Source organism: Somniosus microcephalus, chromosome 3 (genome assembly GCF_052327205.1).
Source record: "Somniosus microcephalus isolate GS21.2 chromosome 3, FLI_Smic_1.0, whole genome shotgun sequence".
Lineage (NCBI taxonomy): Eukaryota > Metazoa > Chordata > Chondrichthyes > Squaliformes > Somniosidae > Somniosus > Somniosus microcephalus.
The window spans coordinates 197651908-197677480 of NC_140989.1; the positions used below are offsets into that span (position 1 = coordinate 197651908).

Here is a 25573-nt window from a genome sequence, read left to right on the forward strand (position 1 = left end):
GATTTTAAGGGCAAGAGGATAACCAGGGAAAGAGTAGGGCCCATTAGGGACCAAAGTGGCAATCTCTGTGTAGAGCCGGAAGATGTGGGTGCGGTTTTAAATGAATATTTTGCATCTGTGTTCACTTTGGAGAAGGACGATGTAGGCATAGAAATCAGGAAGGGGGATTGTGATATACTTGAACAAATTAGTATTGGGAGGGAGGAGGTACTAGCGGTTTTAGCAGGCTTAAAAGTGGATAAATCCCCAGGCCCAGCCGAGATGTATCCCAGGCTGCTGTGTGAGGCAAGGGAGGAGATTGCAGGGGTTCTGACACAAATTTTCATAACCTCTCTAGCCACAGGGGAAATGCTGGAGGACAGCTAATATAGTACTATTATTCAAGAAGGGTAGTAGGGATAAACCAGGGAATTACAGGCCAGTGAGCCTAACATTAGTGGTAGGGAAATTATTGGAAAAAATTCTGAGGGACAGAATTAGTCTCCATTTGGAGAGGCAAGGATTAATCTAGGATAGTCAGTATAGCTTTGTCAGGGAGATCATGTCTAACCAGTTTAATTGAATTTTTTGAGGAGGTGACTAGGTACTGGAAACTTTGGTTTATCCGGAGGTTATATGTCCAGAATACTCGATCTATTGGCAAAAATCAGGAGCCGTTTTCTATATGTTTTTTTTAGATCTCGTTGCTTTTTTTTCCCCAGTCAAGCACTGCAAGGTCTGTAGCTATAGCAACAGCTTCAGCTACAGATGCTTGCAGCTGCAGCTGACTGTTTTGAAGCTGTTGCTAAGCAACAGGGTTTGTTGATTCACACGGAGCTTCTCAGTTCTGTATGTTTAAACATTAACTCTGGTATGTCCGGCACTTTTGATGTTACGGCACCAGCTCGGTACCGTCAGTGCCGGATATCAGAAAGTTTCCTGTATGTGGGTGAGGGTAGTGCAGTTGATGTAGTCTACATGGACTTCAGTAAGGCTTTTGACAAAGTCCCGCATGGGAGACTGGTCAGGAAGGTAAGAGCCCATGGGATCCAGGGCAATTTGACACATTGGATCCAAAATTGGCTTACTGGCAGGAGGCAGAGGGTGATGGTCGAAGGTTGTTTTTGTGACTGAAAGCCTGTGTCCAGTGGTGTACCGCAGGGATCTGTGCTGGGTCCTTTGCTGTTTGTAGTGTACATTAATGATTTAGATGTGAATTTAGGAGGTATGATCAGTAAGTTCGCATATCACATGAAAATTGGTGGAGTGGTCAATAGCGAGGAGGGAAACCTCAGGCTACAGGACGATATAGACGGGTTGGTCAGATGGGCAGATCAGTGACAAATTAAATTTAACCCTGAAAAATGTGAGATTGTAGGAACTGGGGTTCCTAGCCGAAGAATTGAGATCGACTCAGAAAATCAAAAACAATAAAATTTAATGAACAAACGAAGCTGTACAGGAAACTGTAGGATACAATGCAAATAGGTCTGGTCTGCTTGAAAGCCTCTCTGGAAACTGCTAGAAGGTTCCGAGCTCAACTGCTAGCAGGTTCCGAGCTCTGACGTCATCACGTTCTTCCCGCCGTTGAGAGAGCACGTGACGGACGGCATGACGTCATCACGCGGAGTACAGGAAAGAAGCCCTAGTACAGTTAACAGATACATTAAAGGTGCAGCCCCCAGCTGTACTACATTGCTGTAAAAGGAATTATATACAATTGTCCGTAATCCTCTGGTGGTTCCGCCACATGCGCCCCCCCGCCGCCCACAGAATTGCTTTTAACAGAGAAGGTAAGGTGAGAAGGGGGTCTGACGAGTCTGTCCGACCGACTGCGATACCCCGGCAGCTGGAACGGAGTGCTAGAAGACGAACTGGCCGTTGGCTGTGGTTGGGATGACGCCGCAGGTGGAGGAGAAGAGGAGGCTGGCTGTGGTCGACCCGGTGAGGCGGGCACTGGCGACTCGGCGGATGACTGTGGCTGTACTGGACTGGCAGTCGACGGTGGACGACCACGACGAGGCGGCTGAGCGGTGACGACTGGTTCGCTCAGATCCAGATGCGCCGGTTTCAACCGGTCGATGGAGATGTGGTCAGGCTTACCGCCGACGTCGACTGAAGGACTTGTCACCTGACGAGATGACGCGGAACGGGCCTGTGTAAGGCGGTTTGAGCGGGTTTTTGCGAGCATCCTGCCGAATGAACACGTATTCTGCGCTCTTAAGATCCACCGGGACATGGGAGCGCTGCAGGTCATGATGCGACGTAGGCACTGGGATGAAATTCCTAGCCGCTTCCTGGTGGCTGACGAGCTGCTGAGCTGGGGACCAGGGTTCCGAGTGAGGAGGAAGAAAATCGCCAGGCACTCTTGAGTGGTTGGCCGTAAACCAGCTCTGCTGAAGAAGAATACAGGTCGTCCTTCGGCGCCGTGCGAAGACCTAGCAGCACCCAAGGGAGCCTGTCCACCCAACTAGGCCCACGGAGACTAGCACGCAGTGCGGCTTTAAGGGACCTGTGGAATCTTTCACACAGACCGTTCGCCTGTCGATGGTAGTCGGTGGTACAATGAAGCTTGGTGCCCAAACCTTGAGCTACGGCATTCCAAAGCTCAGAGGCAAATTCAGGCCCCCGGTCGGAGGAGATGTCAGCCGGTACCCCGAACCGAGCTACCCACGACGAGATGAAGGCTCTGGAGACATCTGCCGCTGTGGTGGCAACCAAAGGAATTGCCTCTGGCCACCTGGTGGTGCGGTCTACCACGGTGAGGAGGTGAATGTACCCACGAGAGGAAGGGAGAGGACCAACCAGGTCCACGTGCACATGGTCGAATCGATGCTCCGGAACCGGAAAAGTGGTGACTGGGGCCTTAACATGGCGTTGTATCTTGGACTTGGCAACTCATGCAGGTATTGGTCCAGTCACGGACATCGAGATGCATGCCCTTCCAGATGAATTTCTTTGCCATGAGTCATTGTGACGCTCTCATGCCAGGGTGTGACAACCCGTGGATAGTGTCGAAAATTCTCCTGCGCCATTCGACTGGAACGATTGGACGTGGGACGCCCTTCGAGATGTCACACAGGAGTGTGGTCCCTGCGGCCTGGAAACTGACATCAGCCACTTGAAAGCTGGAAGGTGCGGTCCGGTATGCCTGCACTTCAGGGTCTGCCTTCTGTTCTTTTGCCAAACCAACATAGTCGACTCCCAGGTGTACTGCGTGGAGCTGGGCGCGGGAGAGACAATCCGCCACCAGGTTGTCTTTGCCCGAGACATGTTGTATGTCGGTTGTAAATTCAGATATGTACGTAAGATGACATTGTTGCCGTGCCGACCATGGTTCCGCTGTCTTGGCCATCGCAAAAGTAAGTGGCTTGTGGTCTACAAAAGCCGTGAATGGGCGTCCTTCCAGTAGGAAGCGAAAATGGCGGATGGCCAGAAACAATGCGAACAATTCCCTATCAAAAGTACTATACTTGCGTTCGTTTTTCCGCAGTTGGCGGCTGAAGAAAGCCAGTGGTTGCCATGTGCCGTCGACCCACTGCTCCTGTACTGCCCCGATGGCATAATCAGATGCGTCGGTGGTAAGGGCAATGGTTGCGCCCGGAAGGGAATGTGCCAACATGGTCACAGCAGCCAAAGCGTTCTTAGTGTCGAGGAAAGCCTGGTCCACCTGGGGTGGTCAATCGATCGGGTATTTGCCCGATTTACCTCTGAGGGCCTCGTACAAAGGTTGCATCAACAATGCCGCCTTGGGGACGAACCGATGATAAAAATTGACCATTCCCAGAAATTCCTGGAGGGCCCTGACGGTCTGAGGAAGAGGGAACGAGGTGACTGCTTCCACCTTCGTGGCCAGCGGGATGGCGCCTTCTGAGGTGATTGTGTCCCAGGAAATCAATGCTGTGCAACCCAAACTGGCACTTGGCCGGTTTGATAATAAGGCCATGTTGGCTGAGACGAGAAAAAAGGTAAGTGCGTAATGTGTTCTTTCGTGCTGTTACTGACAATAAGGATGTCGTCTAGGTAGACGAAGATGAACGGCAGATCGCGCAACATGGAATCCATGAGACGTTGGAAGGCTTGTGCTGCATTCTTCAGCCCTAATGGCATACGAAGGAACTCGAGCCCGAAAGGTGTGATGACGGCAGTTTTGGGGACATCCTGAGGATGCATGGGCACTTAATGATAGCCTCGGACGAGGTCTACTTTGGAAAAGATGGAATTCCCTGCCAGATGGGCCGAAAAATCCTGAATGTGAGGAATTGGGTACTGATCCGGTGTGGTAGCCTCATTCAGGCGTCTGTAGTCGCCGCATGGTCGCCATCCGCCGCCCGGCTTAGGAACAATGTGTAATGGCGAGGACCAAGGACTATTTGAACGTCAAATAATACCCAGGTGTTCCATTGTATGGAACTCTGCCTTGGCGGTCGCGAGTTTACCGGGTTCCAGCCTTCGAGCTATCGCATAAACGGGGGTTCCTGTCGTGGCAATGTGGTGCGCCACACCGTGCCTCGCGGTGAAGAAGAAAATGTGGGCCTGGTGAGCTCAGGGAACTCATTGAGAAGACGAGAGAACTCATTTGGAGATGGGACTGCACAGGCAACTGACCAAGACATCGCGGTGCTTCGGTGGCAGGGGACCGAGTGAAAAGTGGAGGCACTGATTAGCCGGCAGTGTCAGACGTCGACGAGAAACCCGTTTGCGCAGAAGAAATCTGCCCCCAGGATGGCCTGTGAGACTTTCGCCGCGATGAACTCCCAAACAAAACGTTGGCCGCCAAAACTCAACTGGACCCTACGCTTTCCGAACGTGCGAATGGCCGCACCATTGGCTGCCTCGAGGGGGGGACCTTGACCGCTGGATTCAAGATCTAGCTTCGACGCTGGTAGGATACTGCACTGGGAGCCTGTATCACAGAGAAAACGTCGCCCTGACAGGGAGTCTGTAATGTATAGGAGTTTCCCTGCGGACCCGACGGCCACCGCAACTCCGGCGCGTCCTTTAGACTTTATTGGTCTTCTCAGAAACCGCTCGTTTGAGGCAGGTTTTTTTTTTGGTGTGAAACTGCAGGGCGGACGGCAATTTCTGGCCTTCGTGCCGAAACGAGCGTGGTATGCACACCAGCCTGCAGGAGGAGGAGTCGGATTCGCTCTTGTGGGGGATGGGCGCCTCGTGGCTGCACAAGATTGTTGTGAGACGGTGAATATTTTATCCGCTTCCGCGGCGAGTTCAGCACAATCCGTGATCGCGGAATTGGCCAAGGCCGTCTGTACTGGCTCTGGTAGTTGACAGAGAAACAGCTCGCGGAACAGAAAACATTGCGATTCCGAGCCCAAAAGCGTGAGCATTTGGCTCATGAGCTCTGAGGGTTTTGAGTCCCCGAGGCCGGGCATGGAGATAAGTCTGCGAGCGCGCTCCGACTTGGACAGACTGAAAATCTGCAGTAAACGTGCTTTTAAAGCTTCGTACTTGCCATCGTTCGGTGGACTATCGAGGAGGCTGACGACCCGCGAGGCCGTGGTGCTGTCGAGGGCGGAGACCACGTAATAATAACGGGTCGAATCCGCTGCTACTCCCCGGATTGCAAATTGGGCTTCCGCCTGGAAAAACCACGCGGCCGGTTGTTGCTCCCAAAATTGCGGCAGTTTGAGGGTGACGCCGTTCGTGTCCATGATGTAACTTCAACGAAAATTGTTCGAAGAATTCGGGGTCACCAATGTAGGAACTGGGGTTCCTAGCTGAAGAATTGAGATCGACTCAGAAAATCAAAAACAATAAAATTTAATGAACAAACGAATCTGTACAGGAAACTGTAGGATACAATGCAAATAGGTCTGGTCTGCTTGAAAGCCTCTCTGGAAACTGCTAGAAGGTTCCGAGCTCAACTGCTAGCAGGTTCCGAACTCTGACGTTATCACGTTCTTCCCGCCGTTGAGAGATCACGTGACGGACGGCAAGATGTCATCACGCGGAGTACAGGAAAGAAGCCCTAGTACAGTTAACAGATACATTAAAGGTGCAGCCCCCAGCTGTACTACATTGCTGTAAAAGGAATTGTCCGTAATCCTCTGGTGGTTCCGCCACAAGGTGATGCATTTTGGGAGGACTAACAAGGCAAGGGAATACACAATGAATGGTAGGACCCTAGGAAGGACAGAGGATCAGAGGGACCTTGGTGTGCGTGTACATAGATCCCTGAAGGCAGCAGGACAGGTAGATAAGGTGGTTTAAAAGGCATATGGGATACTTGCCTTCATTAGCCGAGGCATAGAATATAAGAGCAGGGAGGTTATGATGGAGCTGTACAAAATGCTAGTTAGGCCACAGCTGGAATACTGTGTGCAGTTCTGGTCGCCACACTATAGCAAGGATGTGATTGCATTGGAGAGGGTGCAGCGGAGATTCACCAGGATGTTACCTGGGCTGGAGCGTTTCAGCTATGAAGAGAGACTGGACAGGCTGGGGTTGTTTTCCTTGGAGCAGAGAAGGCTGAGGGGGGACCTGATTGAGGTATACAAAATTATGAAGGGCATAGATAGGGTCGATAGAAAGGAACTTTTCCCCTTAGTAGAGGGGTCAATAACCAGGGGGCATCGTTTCAAGGTAAGGGGCAGGAGGTTTAGAGGGGATTTGAGGAAAAACTTTTTCACCCAGAGGGTGGTTGGAATCTGGAAATCACTGCCTGAAAGGGTGGTAGAGGCAGGAAACCTCACAACATTCAAGAAGCATTTAGATAAGCCCTTGAAACGCCATAGCATACAAGGCTACGGGCCAAGTGCTGGATAATGGGATTAGAATAGATAGGGCTTGATGGCCGACATGGACACAATGGGCCGAAGGGCCTCTTTCTGTGCTGTATGACTCTATGACTATGACTCTAGGATCAATGTTGGGGCATCAGCTAATTACACTCTATATTAATGACCTGGATGAAGGGATCGAGTGTAATGCATCCAAGTTTGCTCATGATACAAAGCTAGGTGGGACAGTAAGCTGTGAGGAGAACACCGAGTTTGCAAAGGGATATAGATAGACTAAGTGAGTGGGCAGTAAGGTGGCAGATGGAGTATAATGTAGGGAAATGTGAGGTTATTCAGTTTGGTAGGATGAATAGAAAAACAGAATTTTTTTAAATGGTGAGAAACTTTGAATTGTTGGTATTCAGAGAGATTTTGGTGTCCTCGTGCAAGAAACACAGAAAGCTAGCATGCAGGTACAGCAAGCAATAAGGAAGGCAAATGCAATAAAGGTCACATTGCCAAGGGGGTTGGACTATAAGAGTAAGGAGGTCTTGCTACAATTGTATAGGGCCTTGGTGAGACCACACCTGGAGTACTGTGCACAGTTTTGGTCTCCTTATCTAAGGTAGGTTATACTTACCTTGGAGGCAGTGCAACGAAGGTTCACTGGATTGATTCCTGGGATGAGAGGGCTGTCCTATGATGAGAGATTGTATAGAATGGACCTATACTCTGGAGTTTAGAAGAATGAGAGGTGATCTAATTGAAACATACAAGATTCTGAAGGGGATTGACAGGGTAGATGCTGAGAGGTTGTTTTGCCTGGTTGGAATGTCTAGAACTAGGGGGCATAGCCTCAGGATAAGGGGTCGGCCATTTAAGTCTGAGATTAGGAGGAATTTCTTCACTCAGGGTTGTGAATCTTTGGAATTCTCTGCCCCAGAGGGCTGTGAATGCTGATTCTTTAAGTATATTCAAGGCTGAGATAGATAGATTTTTGGACTCTAGGGGAATCCAGGGATATGGAGATTGGGTGGGAAAGTGGAGTTGAGGTGGATGATCAGCCATGATTTTATTAAATGGCAGAGCAGGCTCGAGAGGCCGTATGGCCTACTCTTATTTTTTATGAATGCAGGTGATGTGTGAACTGACATCAGGATGTCATAGTGGAGGTATGTTTGTCATGCCCATGATTGTAAATAGCACTATAATTTGAGTATCCTTGTTTTGACATCTTCATTCGTGGTAGTATGTTTACATTTGGAATGTTTTAGCTTTTTGTTTCCTGTGGCATGTGGATGATGTAATGTATATACCTTTAAGTGGGGAACTATCTTTTACAGCTCATGTATACTGTAGTATCGGCAGTGACCACACCTGTATATAGCCCTGAGTAGTAATCTGTACAGATCAGTTGCAGTCTGAGCCACGTTGAGTAAACACCTATTGTACCGTTCTCCGCAGTCTGTGTCTCATTATACACGGACGTAACAGATGAAGCTGCTGCTTTTAGTTTAAAAATTGTCCTGGAGTACCTCTCGCATTCTGGACAGGATGTAGGAAAAAGTTTGTTGCCTGGCTGGTGATTCCTCTTACCTCAAGCCTCCAACTATTCTTTCCTCTCCACTTTTCACAAACTTTCTTGACTTTCTCTTATTATACAATTCCGACTTGAGAGGTTTTGAACAAAAATTAAAACTAGTGTTTGAGTTAGGTGGAGGAAGGGAGTGGTCTGACAGTGCCTTGGTGGAGCATCATCCGACTGGAAAGTACTACTGTTCAGCAAACATGATGGAGATTGGTGGTTTACAAAACTGAAACGTTAACTCTGTTTCTCTCTCCACGAATGTTGCCTGACCTGCTGAGTTTTTCCAGCGTTTTCTGTTATTTGGGATTTTCAGCATCCGCAGTATTTTGCTATTGTATAAACTATAGAGGACTTTGTCAATGGCATAACATTTTGTAAACTATTGGTCCCTGATGCTTATTCTGTTCATAAATTGTCAGATACAGGATGAGCAGACATTTTCTTCAACTAAATATTGAGAAGACCAAAGCCATGGTCTTCGGACCCTGCCACAAACTCCATCCCTCTACCTGGCAAATGCCTGAGGCCGAACCAGACTATTCGCAACCTTGGTGTCATATTTGACCCTGAGGTGAGCTTTCGACCACATATCCGCACCCTCACTAAGACCACTTATATCCACCTCCGGAACATCGCTCCTCTCTGTCCCTGCTTCAACTCATCTGCTGAAATCTTCATCCATGCCTTTGTTACCTTTAGACTTGACTATTTCAATGCACTCCTGGCTGGCCCCCCACATTCCACCCTTCGTAAACTTGAAGCCATCCAAAACTCTGCTGCCCGTGTCCTAACTTGCAGCAAGTCCCGTTCACCCATCACCCCTGTGCTCGCTGACCTGTATTGACTCCCAGTTGAGCAACGCCTCGATTTTAAAATTCTCATCCTTTTTTTCAAATCCCTCCATAGTCTGCCCCTCCCTATCTCTGTAATCTCCTCCAGCCCCACAATCCCCCCCCCCTCTGTTAGAACGGATTCTTTTACCCTCAGTCTGGTTCAGCAAACACTGAGTCGCATACAACTGGATGAATTCAAACGATTTATTATCCGCGGAGTCTTACTCTGAAATGTCGGCACCGACTCCTGCAAGAGTCTGACGAACCCAACAGAGCAAGCAATTTGCCATACAGTGTGCTACATTATTATACTTGCATTTGAGAAGACATTAACACATCGTACATTCTGAGCCAATCCTGAGCTGTGCACGTATACATTTAATTTGATTTCCTGGCCTGGCAGTTTGAAATAAAGAAGTCACATTTAACTGAATGGGTTACAGTTAAGTAAATATCCTGGTAATGTGCTCATGATCACCTAAACATTATGGTAATGCGTTTGCAATCATGGTAATGCGTTTTCTGATCGCCTATTGTCTGTATAACTTCTGCACACTGACTTATATTGTTCCTAACAGCAAGGTGTGACATTTGTGGGCGCCAGCCATATTAGCAGCCAAAGATCAGTTTAGCCTTTTTATTTTGCTTCTTGCTGCCTTCGCAGTTTCTGGTTTCTATTTCCTTGACCTTGGTATTCTCACCCCGAGATATCTGCGCTCCTCTAATTCTGCCCTCTTGCGCAGAATTGCTCAACCATTTGTGGCCGTGCCTTCAGCTGCCGAGACCCTAGGCCATGGAATTCCCTCCCTAAACCTACCTCTCTGCCTCTCCACACCTCTCTCCTCCTTTAAGACGCCCCTTAAAACCTACCTGTTTGACCAAGCTTTTGCTCACCTGCCCCAATATTGGTGTCAAATTTTGTTTAATGCTCCCTGTGAAGCACCTTGAGATATTTTACTACGTTAAATGCACTATATAAATGCAAGTTGTTGTTATAAACCAAGATTTTTCAAATATTTATAATTTTTAGAAATAATGTGTATTGCTTCTGCCACAGTTCTTGGGCACAAGTGGTACATTTGATGAGGTTTGGTGATCCATTCAAGCTTATGTTTTTGAGGTAGGAGCTTGGGGATTAGGGTTGCGGAGCGCAGGAAAATCATGTGCCACTTATGGCTAGATATTTTTGAGAAATGTAGACAAAACTAACTTATCCAAACAATTTTTTGAACAGTCCACATGGGTGCTTAATATGGTAGAAAAGTCTTATGATCTGAAACTTGCGACCTTCTGCCAAATGCAATAGACAAAAGGTTTTAAGTTTTAGATTGAGATGTTGGGCTGCGTTTTGCAGCGAACCCAAGATGGGAGAGTTCCAGTTATTTCCAATTCAAATGACATTTTATTTACAAATATATCGAAGTGCAAATTGTAACGACAATAGAATATAGGAACAGGAATCCTGTTTAACAAACCTATTGGAGTTCTTTGAGGATGTAACTAGTGGAGTAGACAAAGGGGAACCGGTAGATGTGGTGTATTTGGATTTTCAGAAGGCCTTCGATAAGGTCCCACACAAGAGGTTGGTGAACAAAATGAGGGCACATGCAATTGGGGGTAATATACTTGCATGGATTGAGAATTGGTCAACAGATAGAAAACAAAGAGTAGGGATAAATGGGTCTTTTTCAGGATGGCAGGCTGTGACTAGTGGGGTATCGCAAGGATTGGTGCTTGGGCCCCAGCTATTCACAATCTATATCAATGATTTGGATGAGGGGACTAAATGTAACATTTCCAAATTTGCTGATGATACAAAGCTAGGTGTCAGTGTCAGTTGTGAAGAGGTTTCAAGGGGATCTCAACAGGCTCAGTGAGTGGGCGAGAACATGGCAGATGGAATATAATGTGGATAAATGTGAAGTTATCCACTTTGGCAGAAAAAACAGAAAGGCAGAGTATTTCCTAAATGGTGAAAGATTAAGGAATGCAGATGCTCAAAGGGACCTGGGTGTCCTTGTACATGAGTCACAAAGTGAATGTGCAGGTGCAGCAAGCCATTAGGAAGGCAAATGGTATGCTGGTCTTCATTACAAGAGGATTTGAGTACAAGAGTAAAGAAGTCATTCCAATTATATAGGGCCTTGGTGAGACCACACCTGGAGTACTGTGTACAATTTTGGTCTCCTTACCTAAGGAAGGATATACTTGCCATAGAAGGGAGTGCAACAAATGTTCACGAGATTGATTCCTGGGATGGCGGGACTATCGTATGAGAAGAGATTGAGTAAACTAGGCCTGTATTCTCTTGTACTCAGAAGAATGAGAGGGGATCTCATTGAAGCATACAAAATTATTACAGGGCTTGATAGGGTGGATGCTGGGAGAGTGTTTCCCTTGGCTGGGGAGTCTAGAACCAGGGACCACAGCCTCAGGATAAAGGGTAGGCCATTCAGGACTGAGATGAGAAGAAATTTCTTCACACAGAGGGTGGTGAATCTTTGGAATTCTCTACCCCATAGGGCTGTGGAGGCTCAGTCATTGGGTATATTCAAAACAGAAGTCGATAGATTTCTGACTAGTAAAGGCATCAAGGGATATGGCGATAGGGCCGGTGAATGGAGTTGAGGCAGAAGATCAGCCATGATCTCATTGAATGGCGGAGCAGGCTCGAAGGGCCGAATGGCCTACTCGTACTCCTATTTCTTATGTTCTTGTGAATAGGCCATTGAGCCCCTCGAGCCATCTTCGAGTCTACCCAAGCCTTGAGAGCTGAAGCCTGAGCCTCCATTAAGTTGGGGGCCCTGACTTCAACTTAATTGCCTGCTGGATAGCCCAAAGCAGCAGTCAACTGCTTTATGGGCTGTTGGAGCTGTATCATCACCCGTGCAATGCTGCTGCTGATCATTACAGCAGACTCTGCGCACAGACCAGCAAGCTTCTCCATGTTGGTAATGATGAAGCCAAGGGTCCTAATGCTCCTTTGATGCTCCATCGGCAGGTGCCTCTTCATGCCTACATCCGACAAGTCAGCGACCACTGACATGCCAATCCAGGGCCACCTTCTGGCTGGTCTCTCTGGAGAAGTAGCTGCATCCTCCACCTCCAATGATTCTCCCCCCAATACTGGAATCGGATGCTTGGGAGATAACCTGTGTGGAATCACTCGCATGCACGGTTTACTGTGTCCATGCTAGTGCCTGGTTGAGGAGAGTCGGTTGACACTTTCTCTGCTTGGGGGTGGCCTGAGGGCGTGATGGTGGCTGCACTCCCAAGAAGGAGTGTCGGTGTGGAGCCTTGGCTTTCGATTGGCCCCTTTCTCTGGTAGCTTGATAGGGCATGAGCTGCATAATAAAGCTGGAGTCCTCTTCCTCTTATCTCCTCCAGAAGCTGCTTCACCTCGCTTTTCCAAACCCTGCTCCCTCCTCTTCTTCCTTTGAGTCGTCGCCCTCATCCTCCACAGCAGCTGCCTTCCTTTGCCTAATGACCTGTGGGAAGAAAAACAGAAGGTTAGAATGGTTGCCCTTGCCAGTGCAGAAATGCCCCATGAGGTGGGGGTGGGGCGAAGACATGAATGGGGGTGGAAATCTTGTGTCACTGTCCTGTACTGCAGTGTTGATAAATAGCAAGTGGGCTGGCTGATACTTACCTGGTTGTGAACTCTCTCTGTCTACCTTGGTCTATATTGCAGCCACGATGGTGTGATGCCCAGTAGATTCACCGCCTTCTGTTCATGTAGGGTTGGAGAGCGTTGTTCTCATCCCAGACTCTTCGCCCTGTTGGGGGCATTGTGCACATATCTGCCCTACAAAGACAAAAATAGAGAAGATCAGGCTTGAGTCTTAAGTGTGTGGAGTGACTGAAAGATGCAGACCAGATGCACCATCAGTGGGGTGGGGGATGGGTCACTAAAGGGCTTGTTTCGCCTGAGTGTGACGCCCACATTGGGTGTGGGAGAAAGCATCATGGAAATTATTTAAAGAGGGCTCTGTAACAAAGCTTTGAAATGTTACTTGAAGGGTTTTTGCTGCAGAGTTAAGTATGTTGGATTTGAAGACTTTCTTGCCTCACTTCCTGTTTAGAGCTAGTTCTCAGCTCTTTGCTGCAAACCCAGAGGTATCTAGTGCGTTTGTCTCAGTTTGGCTTAGTAGTCGCTCTCTTGCCTCTGAGTCAGAGGTTGTGGGTTCAAGTTCGAATGCAGGATTTTAGCACATAATTTAGGTTGACTGTGCAGTACTGAAGAAGTACTTCATAGTTGGTATCATCTTGCGAATGGGACTTTAAACTGAGGCCCTGTCTGTCTGTTCAGGTGGACGTAAAAGATCCATTGACACAGGAGCTGAGAATTCTCCCAGTATTCCTCAACTATTGGCACCAATACGAACTAACTGGTCATTCATCTCATTGGCTGTTGTGTTTGCCTACATAACAAGTGACTACACTTTGAGTAATGAATTACTGTAAAGCACTTTGAGACAACAGCAACAATTTGCATTTATATAGTACCTTTAGTGTAGTAAAGCATCCAAAGGTGCTTCACAGGAGTGTAATCAGACAAAAAATGACTCCAAGCCAAAGAAGGAGACATTTGGACCTGAGGCTGTGAAAGACATTATATAAATACAAATTAATTCTTCTTTTGGTAATTTATTGACAGCTTCAAGACCCCAGATTGCTACAGCTGTACTTAAGAATGTGATAATCAGATGTCCAGTTTCATTGTTCACGATACTTCTTGTGCTCTTTTTTGAAGGAGCGGAGTGTTGTAGCATACTATGTAAAATGTATTCTGCTAACAGTTTTAGTATGCAGCTCAGAAGCATACTGCACTTAGATTATTTTGCACCTGTTTTAAAAAAAAAAATGACATTTTGGCATGCAGATTTACTGCTTTTAATATATTAAGTATTAAAAGTTATTGGGTTTCAGCACTTTGAGTCCTTTAATCATAACCCTTTTTGACCTTTTATTGTTCTGATCTTGCAATTCAAGCATGGGTGATTTTCTTACTCTAATTCATGTACTGTAGTTAACTGTTGCTGGTTGTTTTCAGGTGGTGCTCGTGCGATGGAATGAACCATTTCAGAAACTTGCAACCTGTGATGCTGATGGAGGGATTTTTGTGTGGATTCAGTATGAAGGCAGGTGGTCAGTTGAGCTTGTCAACGATCGTGGAGCACAGGTAAATATTTTCATTAGAATGACAAATTTGAAAAATCTTTTTTTGATTTATCCCAGTTACAGTTCAAAAATATTAAGTCTTTCTCCAAAGGTTAAGGTTCTGTGAATCAATTTCATTTTGAGTTTACATGGTGGGTTAATAGGTACGTACGTTTTCCACATTCATCTGACATTCTTTTTTAGTAGAGGTGTCAATCCATTTATTTTGAACCAGCTAATGCCTTCACTAAAGTAGTGCAGAGATGAATTTCAGATAAACAGAAACATAGAAACATAGAGATAGGAACAGGAGTAGGCCATTCGGCCCTTCGAGCCTGCTCCGCCATTCAATGAGATCATGGCTGATCTTCGTCTGAGATCATAGCTGATCTTACCAGTTCAGTACCCCGTCCCCGCCTTTTCTCCGTAACCCTTAATCCCCTTAGCCTTCAGAAATATATCCAATTCTCTCTTGAAAATATTTATTGAATTAGCCTTCACAGCCCTCTGTGGCAGGGAATTCCACAGGCTCACCACTCTTTGAGTGAAGAAATTCTTCCTCATCTCTGTTTTAAATGATTTGCCCGCTATTTTTAGACTGTGGCCCCTGGTTCTGTGCTCCCCGGCCATTGGAAACATTCTCTCTGAATTCAGCCTGTCCAGGCCTGCCATAATTTTATATGTTTCGATGAGATCCCCTCTCAATCTTCTAAACTCCAGTGAGTACAAGCCCAAACTATTTAATCTCTCTTCGTAGGTCATTCCCGCCATTCCAGGTATCAGCCTGGTGAATCGCCGTTGCACTCTTTCCATGGCAAGAACATCCTTCCGCAGATGGGGCGACCAAAACTGTACACAATACTCCAGATGCGGTCTCACCAGCACCTTGTACAGCTGTAGTAAGGTATCCCTATTCCTATACTCGAACCCCCTTGATATGAAGGCCAACATACCATTTGCCTTCTTAATCGCCTGTTGCACCTGCATGCTCTCCTTCAGTGACTGGTGCACAAGAACACCCAGGTCCCTCTGCACTTCCCCATCTCCCAATCTATTGCCATTTAGATAATAATCTACCCTCCTGTTTTTACCCCCAAAGTGGATAACCTCGCATTTATCCACATTATAGTGCATCTGCCACGTATCCGCCCATTCCCCCAACCTGTCCAAATCGCACTGTAGCCTCCTGACATCCTCATCAGAGCCCACCCCTCCTCCTAGTTTAGTGTCGTCAGCGAATTTGGAAATATTGCATCCAATTCCCTGATCCAGATCATTTATATATATTGTGAACAGCTGGGGTCCCAGGACAGATCCTTGCGGCACCCCGCTGGTCACTGCCTGCCACTCCGAAAACGAGCCGTTTATTCCAACTCTCTGTTTTCTATCCGCCAGCCAGTTCTCTATCCACGTTAATACTTTGCCCCCAATTCCATGAGCCTTAATTTTGCATGATAATCTTTTGTGTGGAACCTTATCGAAGGCTTTCTGGAAGTCAAGGTACACCACATCCACTGGCTCTCCCCCATCTATTTTACCAGTTACTTCCTCAAAAAATTCCAGCAGATTAGTCAAACACGATTTACCCTTTGTAAATCCATGTTGACTCTGTCCGATCCTTTCCCCATTTGTCAAGTGCTCCGCTATTTTATCCTTAATAATGGACTCTAGCATTTTGCCCACAACCGATGTAAGGCTTACTGGTCTATAATTCCCTGCTTTCTCTCTACCCCCCTTTTTAAATATTGGGGTAACATTAGCTACCCTCCAATCCACGGGTACTGTTCCCGAGTCAATGGAGTTCCGGAAGATGATCCTTAGAGCATCTGCTATCTCCAGGGCCACCTCCTTAAGTACCCTAGGATGTAGTTTATCAGGCCCCGGGGATTTGTCGGCCTTCAGTCCCCTCAACTTACCCAACACCATATCCCTAGAGATACTAATTTCTGTCAGCTCCTCCCTCTCATTAGTCCCTATGTTTGCCGATATTCCTGGGAGGTTATTTGTGTCCTCCTTTGTGAATACAGAACCAAAGTATGAGTTTAATTGGTCTGCCATTTCCTTATTCTCCATTATATATTCTCCCGAATCGGACTGCAAGGGACCGACTTGGGATTTTACCAGTCTTTTCCTCCTGATATACCGATAAAAGCTTTTGCAGTCTGTCTTTATGTTTGCTGCAAGTTTACTTTCGTATTCTATTTTCCCCTTCCTGATTAATCCCTTTGTCCTCTTTTGCTGTATCCTGTACTGCCCCCAATCTTCCGGTCTGGTGCTTTTTTTTGCCAGTTGATATGCCCTTTTTTTTGATTTTATGCTGTCCCTAATTTCCCTCGTTATCCACGGTTGAGTCACCTTTTTAGGTTTATTTTTATGCCAAACCGGTATAAACATGTTCTGGAATTCTTCCATTCTGTGTTTGAATGCTTGCCATTGTCTATCCACTGTCAATCCCCCCAGAAACACCACCCAATCAATCTTACCCAATTCCCGTCTCATACCCTCGTAATTCCCTTTATTTAAGTTCTGGACCTTAGTCTCTGATTCAATTTCCTCACTCTCCATCTCGACTGAGAGCTCGATCATATTATGATCGCTCTGACCCAAGGGGCCTCGTACAAGAAGATTGCTGATAAGTCCCTTCTCATTGCACAATACCCAGTCTAAAATGGCCTGATCTCGAGTCGGCTCCTCGACATATTGGTCCAGATAACCGTCCCGAAAACATTCCAGGAATTCCTCCTCCTCAGAATTTTTACTAATTTGGGTAGTCCAATCAATATGTAAATTAAAGTCACCCATGATGACAGCTGTGCTCTTATCGCACGCTTCTCTAATTTCCCTTTTTATGCCTTCCCTCACCTCCATATTACTATTTGGAGGCCTATATATCACACCCACTAACGTTTTCCTCCCCTTGCTATTTCTCATTTCTACCCATACAGATTCCGTTTCATCCGAATTAATATCCTTCCTTTCCATTGCATTAATCCCCTCCTTTACCAGCAATGCTACCCCACCTCCCCTACCTTTTTGCCGATCCTTCCTAAATATTGTATATCCCTGGATGTTAAGTTCCCAGCCTTGCCCACCCTGCAGCCACGTTTCTGTAATCCCAATCAAATCATACTTGTTTACCTCTATTTCCACAACTAATTCATCCACCTTGTTCCTAATGCTTCTAGCATTAAGATACAAAGCCTTCAGGCTTGCTTTTTTCACACTCTCATTATGAATTAGTTTGGCCCTTTGTGTTTCTCTCCTTTGCTTATTGCTTCTCACCTTTCTACCATCTATTTCTGACTTCATATGACTTCCCTCTTTTCCACTACCTAGGTTCCCATCCCCCTGCCAAATTAGTTTAAATCCTCCCGAACCGCCCTAGAAAATATTACCCCGAGGACATCGGCTCCCTCACAGTTCAGGTGTAGACCGTCCCCTTGGTACAGGTCACTCCTCCCCAAGAACTGGTTCCAATGCCTCAAGAATTTAAATCCCTCTCCCTTGCACCACTGCTCAAGCCACGTATTTAGCTTATCTATCTTACTCTCTCTAAACTTATTAGCTCGTGGCACTGGTAGCAATCCAGAGATTACTACCTTTGAGGTCCTACTTTTCAATTTAGCTCCTAACTCCCTAAATTCAGCTTGTAGGACCTCCTCCCTCTTTTTACCTACATCGTTGGTACCTACATGTACCACGACAACTGGCTGATCCCCCTCCCCCTTCAGAATGCTCTGCACCCGCTCCGAGACATCCTTGACCCTTGCACCAGGGAGGCAACATACCATCTTGGAGTCTCGGTCTCGGCCACAGAAACTCCTATCTATCCCCCTTACAATTGAATCCCCTATCACTATAGCCCTATCCCTCTTTTTCCCGCCCTTCTGTGCAGCAGAGCCAGTCATGGTGCCCTGAACCTGGCTGCTGGTGCCTTCCCCTGATAAGTCATCTCCCCCAACAGTACCCAAAACGGTAAACCTGTTTTGGAGGGAGATGACCGCAGGTGACTCCTGCACTACCTTCCTGCCTTTACCCTGCCTTTTGGTCACCCATTTACTGTCTGAGCTAGCCTTTACCTGCGGTGTGACCAACTCACTGAATGTGCTATCCACAACATCCTCAGCATCGCGTATGCTCCAGAGTGAGTCCATTCGCAGCTCCAGCGCCGCCATGCGGTCCGCTAGGAGCTGCAGCTGGACACACTTCCTGCACACATAGTTGTCAGGGACAGTGTCCCTGATTTCCCACATGGCACAGGAGGAGCATGACACGGGTCCGAGCTGCCCTTCCATGACTTAACCCTTACAATACCCTTTTATTTACTACGATTTAGCTCAATTATTGAATTCTACTTAGAATAAGTTTGTGAAAGTACTCACCAACCAGTCACCTACCTGTTTTCTGGTGTTGTATTTTCACTGCCGCCTCCTGTCCTGGAACCTTTTCCACCTAGGTTAGGCTCCTGAAATAAAATAAATTGAACCTACCTTTTCAACTTCCCCTAACCCCTAAAAGGTTAGAGGAGGTGGAAGGGTGGGAGACACTACACTGTAGTGTTTCGGGTTTAGCAACAGCTCCACCTATATAAGAGTTACTGGCCTCCTGCTCTCCCGACTGCACCAGCTGCTCCCTGGTGACGTCACACACTGATTACTATTTACCCCTCTCCTCTGCTGTTGATTTGGTACGCCTCGCAACTGCCGCCGGTTTTTAAGCCGGGCTCCTCCTCGCTGCTCTCTGCTGCTCCGAGTGGTCGGGCCTCGCAACTGCCGCCGGTTTTTAAGCCGGGCTCCTCCTCGCTGCTCTCTGCTGCTCCGAGTGGTCGGGCCTCGCAACTGCCGCCGGTTTTTAAGCCGGGCTCCTCCTCGCTGCTCTCTGCTGCTCCGAGTGGTCGGGCCTCGCAACTGCCGCCGGTTTTTAAGCCGGGCTCCTCCTCGCTGCTCTCTGCTGCTCCGAGAACAGGTTGAAGATTTGCATCTATTATTCCGTGGCATAATCTCAAGACCCATGATTGTTTTGTTTAGATCATCTGATGGATTATTCATCTACAAAGTTACTTTTTCCATTTAACCAGTTTTCCATTTACAAATAGGAACACAAGAATTGCTCGATAAAAAACACCAATGTCCATCTAGTTCGCCATCTACCATAGAGTCATAGAATCATAGAGTTATACAGCACAGAAAGAGGCCCTTCGGCCCATCGCATCCACGCCGGCCATCAAGCCCTACCTAATCTAATCCCATTTTCCCGCATTTGGTCCGTAGCCTTGTATGCTGTGGCATTTCAAGTGCTCATCCAAATGCTTCTTGAATGTTGTGAGGGTTCCTGCCTCTACCACCCTTTCAGGCAGTGAGTTCCAGATTCCAACCACCCTCTGGGTGAAAACGTTTTTCCTCAAATCCCCTCTAAACCTCCTGCCCCTTACCTTGAATCTATGCCCCCTTGTTATTGACCCCTCTACTAAGGGGAAAAGTTCCTTTCTATCCACCCTATCTATGCCCCTCATAATTTTGTATACCTCAATCAGGTCCCCCCTCAGCCTTCTCTGCTCCAAGGAAAACAACCCCAGCCTGTCCAGTCTTTCTTCATAGCTGAAGCGCTCCAGCCCAGGTAACATCCTGGTGAATCTCCTCTGCACCCTCTCCAAAGCAATCACATCCTTCCTATAGTGTGGCGACCAGAACTGCACACAGTACTCCAGCTGTGGCCTTACCAGCGTTTTGTACAGCTCCATCATAACCTCCCTGCTCTTATATTCTATGCCTCGGCTAATGAAGGCAAGTATCCCATATGCCTTTTTAACCACCTTATCCACCTGTTCTGCTGCCTTCAGGGATCTATGTACATGCACACCAAGGTCCCTCTGATCCTCTGTCTTTCCTAGGGTCTTACCATTCATTGTGTATTCCCTTGCCTTGTTAGTCCGTCCAAAATGCATCACCTCACACTTTTCAGGGTTAAATTCCATTTGCCACTGTTCCGCTCATCTGACCAACCCATCTATATCGTCCTGTAGCCTGAGGCTTCCCGCCTCGCTGTTTACCACCCCACCAATTTTCATGTCATCTGCGAACTTATTGATCATACCTTTTACATTCACATCCAAATCATTAATGTAGACCACAAACAGCAAGGGACCCAGCACCGATCCCTGTGGTACCCCACTGGACACAGGCTTCCAGTCACAAAAACAACCTTCCACCATCACCCTCTGCCTTCTGCCACTAAGCCAGTTTTGGATCCAATGTGCCAAGGCACCCTGAATCCCATGGGCTCTTACCTTCCTGACCAGTCTCCTATGCGGGACTTTATTGTAGTGTCCGTGTGTTGATAAAGACACTGAAGACAGGAGTTGGTTCATAGGTGTTTACTAAGCAAAGTTTGGGGGGCGTCCTAACGGATATACACAATATACAGGCTTATATAGCCCGAGTGGCATTACAGCACACCTGGGGCTCTTAAAGGCACATACACTACAATTCCTCCCCTTTTAGCTAACCAGTACATCATATTTTAAGTAATTATTAATTACATGTTATAAGAAAAATAATATATACATTGCTGTAGTTAATTAATTATAAGTCAGTCTCTCAGGAGGCTTCCTGACTCGGTCCGGATAACGCCTCGGGGGTGTAGTAGTTTCTGGTGGTGTAGTAGGTTTTTTGGCAAGGCTGATTCGGCTTGAATGCCAGTGTCGGGTTCATCGGGTTCCAGTATCACCGGATTGGAGGTAGATATGGGTATCTCTACTTCATCGTTAGACGTATAGAGTTGTGGTGTAGGTTGTCCCTTTTCGGATGACTTTATGATTTGGTCAGCATGGCGCCTTATTATGCTTTCTCCGATGTCCACGGTATACATCAGTGGTCCTAGTCGTGTGCAGATAGTTCCAGGCTGCCATTTCTCGGTACGGTAGTCCCGGGCCAAAACTTGTTGACCTATCTGGAAGGTTCTAGTTGGCCTTTCATTCATGCCTTGAAACTGCCGGTTCTCCACGTCCCTTCTGATGTTGGGCTTGACCAAATCCAGCCGGCATCTTAGGTTTCTATTGAAGAACATCATGGCGGGAGTTTGGTTGGTAACCATATGTGTTGCATTCCTGTATGCGAATAAGAAGTTATCCACCTTGTGCTGAAGTTTTATGTCTTCATTACCCATGGCCTTTATGGCCTTCTTGAAGGTCTGGACAAACCTTTCAGCCAATCCATTGGTGGCGGGATGGTATGGGGCGGACGTGTAGTGCTTAACCCCATTGTTTTTCAAGAACTTTCTGAATTCTTCGGACACAAATTGCGGTCCATTATCAGAACATATCTGTTCCGGCAGCCCATTCCTGGCAAATATGGTCCTTAATACTGTGATGGTTTTTTCCGTGGTGGTGGAGGACATCTTTATTACCTCCGGCCACTTGGAGTGTGCATCAACCGCGATTAAGAACATTGAGTCCATAAATGGACCAGCAAAGTCGATGTGCACCCTTTGCCAGGGAGATGAGGGCCACTCCCATGGATGTAGAGGGGCTTGTGGTGGAGCGTTTTGGACCTTCTGGCATCCTAGGCAGCTCTTGGTAATTTCTTCGATGTCTCCATCAATACCTGGCCACCATACAAACGCCCTAGCTAGGTTCTTCATTTTCACTCCACCCAGATGCCCCTCGTGAAGCTCCTTTAGCACTTTATCCTGGAGCTTGGGTGGAATCACCACTCTGGATCCACACATCAAGGTTCCTCGGCACACTGATAGCTGTTCTCTTCTTTGCGAGAATGCTGGCAACAGTGGTTCGCCATGTGCTGGCCATCCCTTCACTGTTAAATCGTAGACCCGTGAGAGAGTCGGGTCATTTCTCGTCTCCCTTTCAATGGCAGAATTTGTTACTGGTAGACATTCCACTATGGTAGAGTGGAACATCTCTACTGGGTCTACTGTAGGTGCCTCTTCTACCATTGGCAACGGTAGGCGCGATAAACCGTCAGCATTCCCATGCTGTTTTGATCCTTTGTATTCTATGTTGTATTGGTGTGCCCCTAGAAAAAGGGACCATCTCTGTAGCCTTTGCGCTGTCATAATGGGAACACCCTTTTTAGGGTTGAATATGGAGATGAGGGGTTGATGGTCAGTCAACAAGGTAAATTTTTGTCCGTGTAGGTAATGGTTGAATTTCTTCACTCCCCATACCAGGCTGAGTGCTTCCCTGTCGATTTGGGCATAGTTGCGCTCAGCTGAGTTTAATGAGCGTGACGCAAAAGCTATCGGCCGTTCTGAGCCATCAGGGAATTTATGGGATAATACTGCTCCTATGCCGTAAGGGGAGGCATCGCACGCCAGTCTGATTGGCAGTGATGGGTTGTAATGAGCCAAAACTTCTTCGGATGTGATTAAGTCTTTGCATTTATGGAAGGCACATTTACAGTCTTCGTTCATTTCCAAATCACTCCTGTTTGTAGAAGTTCATTAAGAGGGTGTAGAAGAGTTGATAAGTTCGGTAAAAATTTATGATAGTAATTTATTAATCCCAGGAACGACCTTAATTGTGAAACATTTTCAGGTGCTGGGGCTTTTATGACCGCTTCAATTTTTTCAGGTGACTTATGCAACCCTTCCTTATTAATTATGTGGCCACAATATGATATCTGATTTTGGAAAAATTTGCACTTGGGGCGATTTGCTCGTAGGCCCCGTTCTTTCAGCCTAGTGAGCACCTGCTCCAAATTGGCAAGGTGCTCGTTGTCGTTTTCTCCTGTTACAAGGATGTCGTCTAGGTAGCATTGAGTCCCCGGAATCCCTTGCAGGACTTGCTCCATAGCTCTTTGCCAGATAGCTGGAGCTGATGCTACTCCAAAAACCAGTCGATTGTACTGGTACAGGCCTTTGTGTGTGTTTATCGTGAGATACTTTTTAGAGGTCTCCTCAACCTCCATTTGTAGATATGCCTGTGCCAAGTCAATTTTGGTGAAACATTTCCCTCCAGATAGTGAGGCGAAAATATTTGCTATCCTCGGAAGAGGATACTGTACTGTGTGAAGGACCGGGTTTACAGTCACCTTGAAGTCTCCACAGATGCGAATTTTCCTCTGTTCTTCAGATTTATCATTATTCAATGCTTTTTTCATGACTGGAACGATGGGTGTTGCCCACTCGCTCCAATCTATTTTGGATAATACGCCTGCCTTTTCCAAATTCTCCAGCTCTGCCTCGACTGCTGGACGAATTGCGTATGGCACCGGTCTTGCCTTAAAAAATTTGGGAATTGCTGCATCTTCCACTTTTATTGAGGCGGTGATGCCTTTCAAGGTTCCTAGTTTCTCTTGAAACACTTCTTTGGCGTTGGCCAAGATGTCTTTTAATCGTTCAGGTATGATGTCATCATTGTTTATTTTCTTACTGGTCACCGTCAGTGCCTGAATGGAGTGCCAGTCTAAACGTATCTTTCTGATCCATTCACGTCCCAACAACGGTGGACCACCATCTTGTAGAATGTATAAATACAACTTTTGTATTTCTTTGCCATTGTATACAACAGGCACCCTTATTTTTCCTTTGGGGTATACTTTCTGCCCCGTATATGTTTTTAAGATAATGGATGTGTCTTTTAGAGGTATATGCGAAAATAGCCTCTCGTAATCCCGTCGATTTATTACGGTTAGAGCTGATCCTGTATCTAGCTCCATTTTAACAGGGGACCCTGCTATCGTGAAGGTAACCCAAATGGTTTGGTAATCATCTTTGGCAAGTACATTATGTAATTTGAGACAGCTTAGTCTCTTGTTTTCGGAGTCGCTATCGCTCTTCTGGTCTTCGGAGCTACTGTCCGTCATCATTTGTACTTTCCTTTATTGATTTTTTTTTTTCTGTCTGTGGATTTATTTTGTCCAGATCGGCATACCCGTGCAATGTGTCCAATCTTTCCGCATTGCCTACATGCTTTGTCCTTGAACCAGCAGTCCTTCTGGTTATGGGTGGATCTGCCGCAGCGATAACATCTTTCGAAACCCTGTGTCATTTCATGGGTGCCGAAGTCCTGTGTCTTTTGTTGTATCTCTGCAGCTCCTCTTGCTGCTGCTTCATATGATACAGCCATACTGAAAGCTTTGTCCAATGTTAAATCTTTTTCAGAAAGCAGCCTTTTTTGTGTCCCTTCACTTAAGAGACCGCAAACAAATTTGTCTCGAAGATAATCTGCTAGTCCTGCCCCGAATTGGCAGTACTTTGATAGCTTTCTTAATTTGGTTAGGTAATCAGCGTTACTTTCATTCTTGTGTTGATTTCTCTTGAAGAATTTGAATCGTTCCGCTATCAGCAGCGGTGTTGGGTTTAAGTGCTCCTGCAGGGTATCAACAATTTCTTTAAAATTCTTGTCCTTTGGTTTGGCTGGAGTGATTAAATTTTGTAACAGCCCGTATACCTTTGCGCCCATTAGGTTCAGCAGTACTGAAGCTTTTTTTTCATCTACTATTCCATTTGCAGTGCAATAAACCTCTACTCTTTCCACGTATGTGGTCCAATCCTCTATTTCGCTATCAAAAGCATTAATATTGCCAGACTTAGGCATTTCAGAAAAGATATGGTGCTTCCCGCGCTTTTCTTTCTTTTCAGCAGCAAAGATATGGCGCTTCCCGCGCTTTCCCGCCGCTGCTGCCGATGACAACGCTGTTTCCCGCGGTTTCCGTTCTTTGTTTTTTTTTAAAATTTGATTTGTTTACAGTTGGAGACTCGTTCCCGCCGGACTTTCTCTGCAGGTCTGAACGCTGACCTGCTTGCCGCGCCGGCCGTCTCCCGAGTGCTCCCTCCCAGTCCGTTATTGCTTGCCTCCGATTTCGCTGCCTGTCTCAGCTGTAGAGCCAGCCGCTGGAGCCCCAGCCTGACGCCCAGGAAGGATTAGCGCAGTGCCTGCCACCAGCTTGGCCAGCTGGTGAAACCACAGCTTCTCTCACTTTCTTGAGTCTTCTGGACCCCCGAGGAATCGGTGTCCTTGAGGTGCTGCTGAATTGCAGGTAAGTCCGTTTCCACTTCGTCGCCACTGTAGTGTCCGTGTGTTGATAAAGACACTGAAGATAGGAGTTGGTTCATAGGTGTTTACTAAGCAAAGTCTGGGGGGGGTCCTAACGGATATACACAATATACAGGCTTATATAGCCCGAGTGGCCATTACCGGCATTACAGCACACCTGGGGCTCTTAAAGGCACATACACTACATTTATCAAATGCCTTACTGAAATCCATGTAAACCACATCCACTGCACTACCCTCATCCACACACCTAGTCACC

At 46.8% G+C, this 25573-nt stretch overlaps 1 protein-coding gene across 5 annotated transcripts in view; it reads left to right on the plus strand.

Annotated features, from left to right (window-relative positions):
- LOC147121665 (tubby-related protein 4-like) overlaps positions 1-25573 on the plus strand; it is a 426260-nt gene that overhangs the window by 123235 nt on the left and 277452 nt on the right. For 3 of the 5 annotated variants that reach the window (XM_085982109.1, XM_085982110.1, XM_085982111.1), the window contains 2 exons: positions 14194-14322; positions 15058-15204. In XM_085982109.1, the coding sequence (XP_085838235.1) occupies positions 14194-14322; positions 15058-15204 (276 nt within the window). The remainder of the gene's footprint in view (positions 1-14193; positions 14323-15057; positions 15205-25573) is intronic. The other 2 variants (XM_085982112.1, XM_085982113.1) reach the window with 1 other exon arrangement.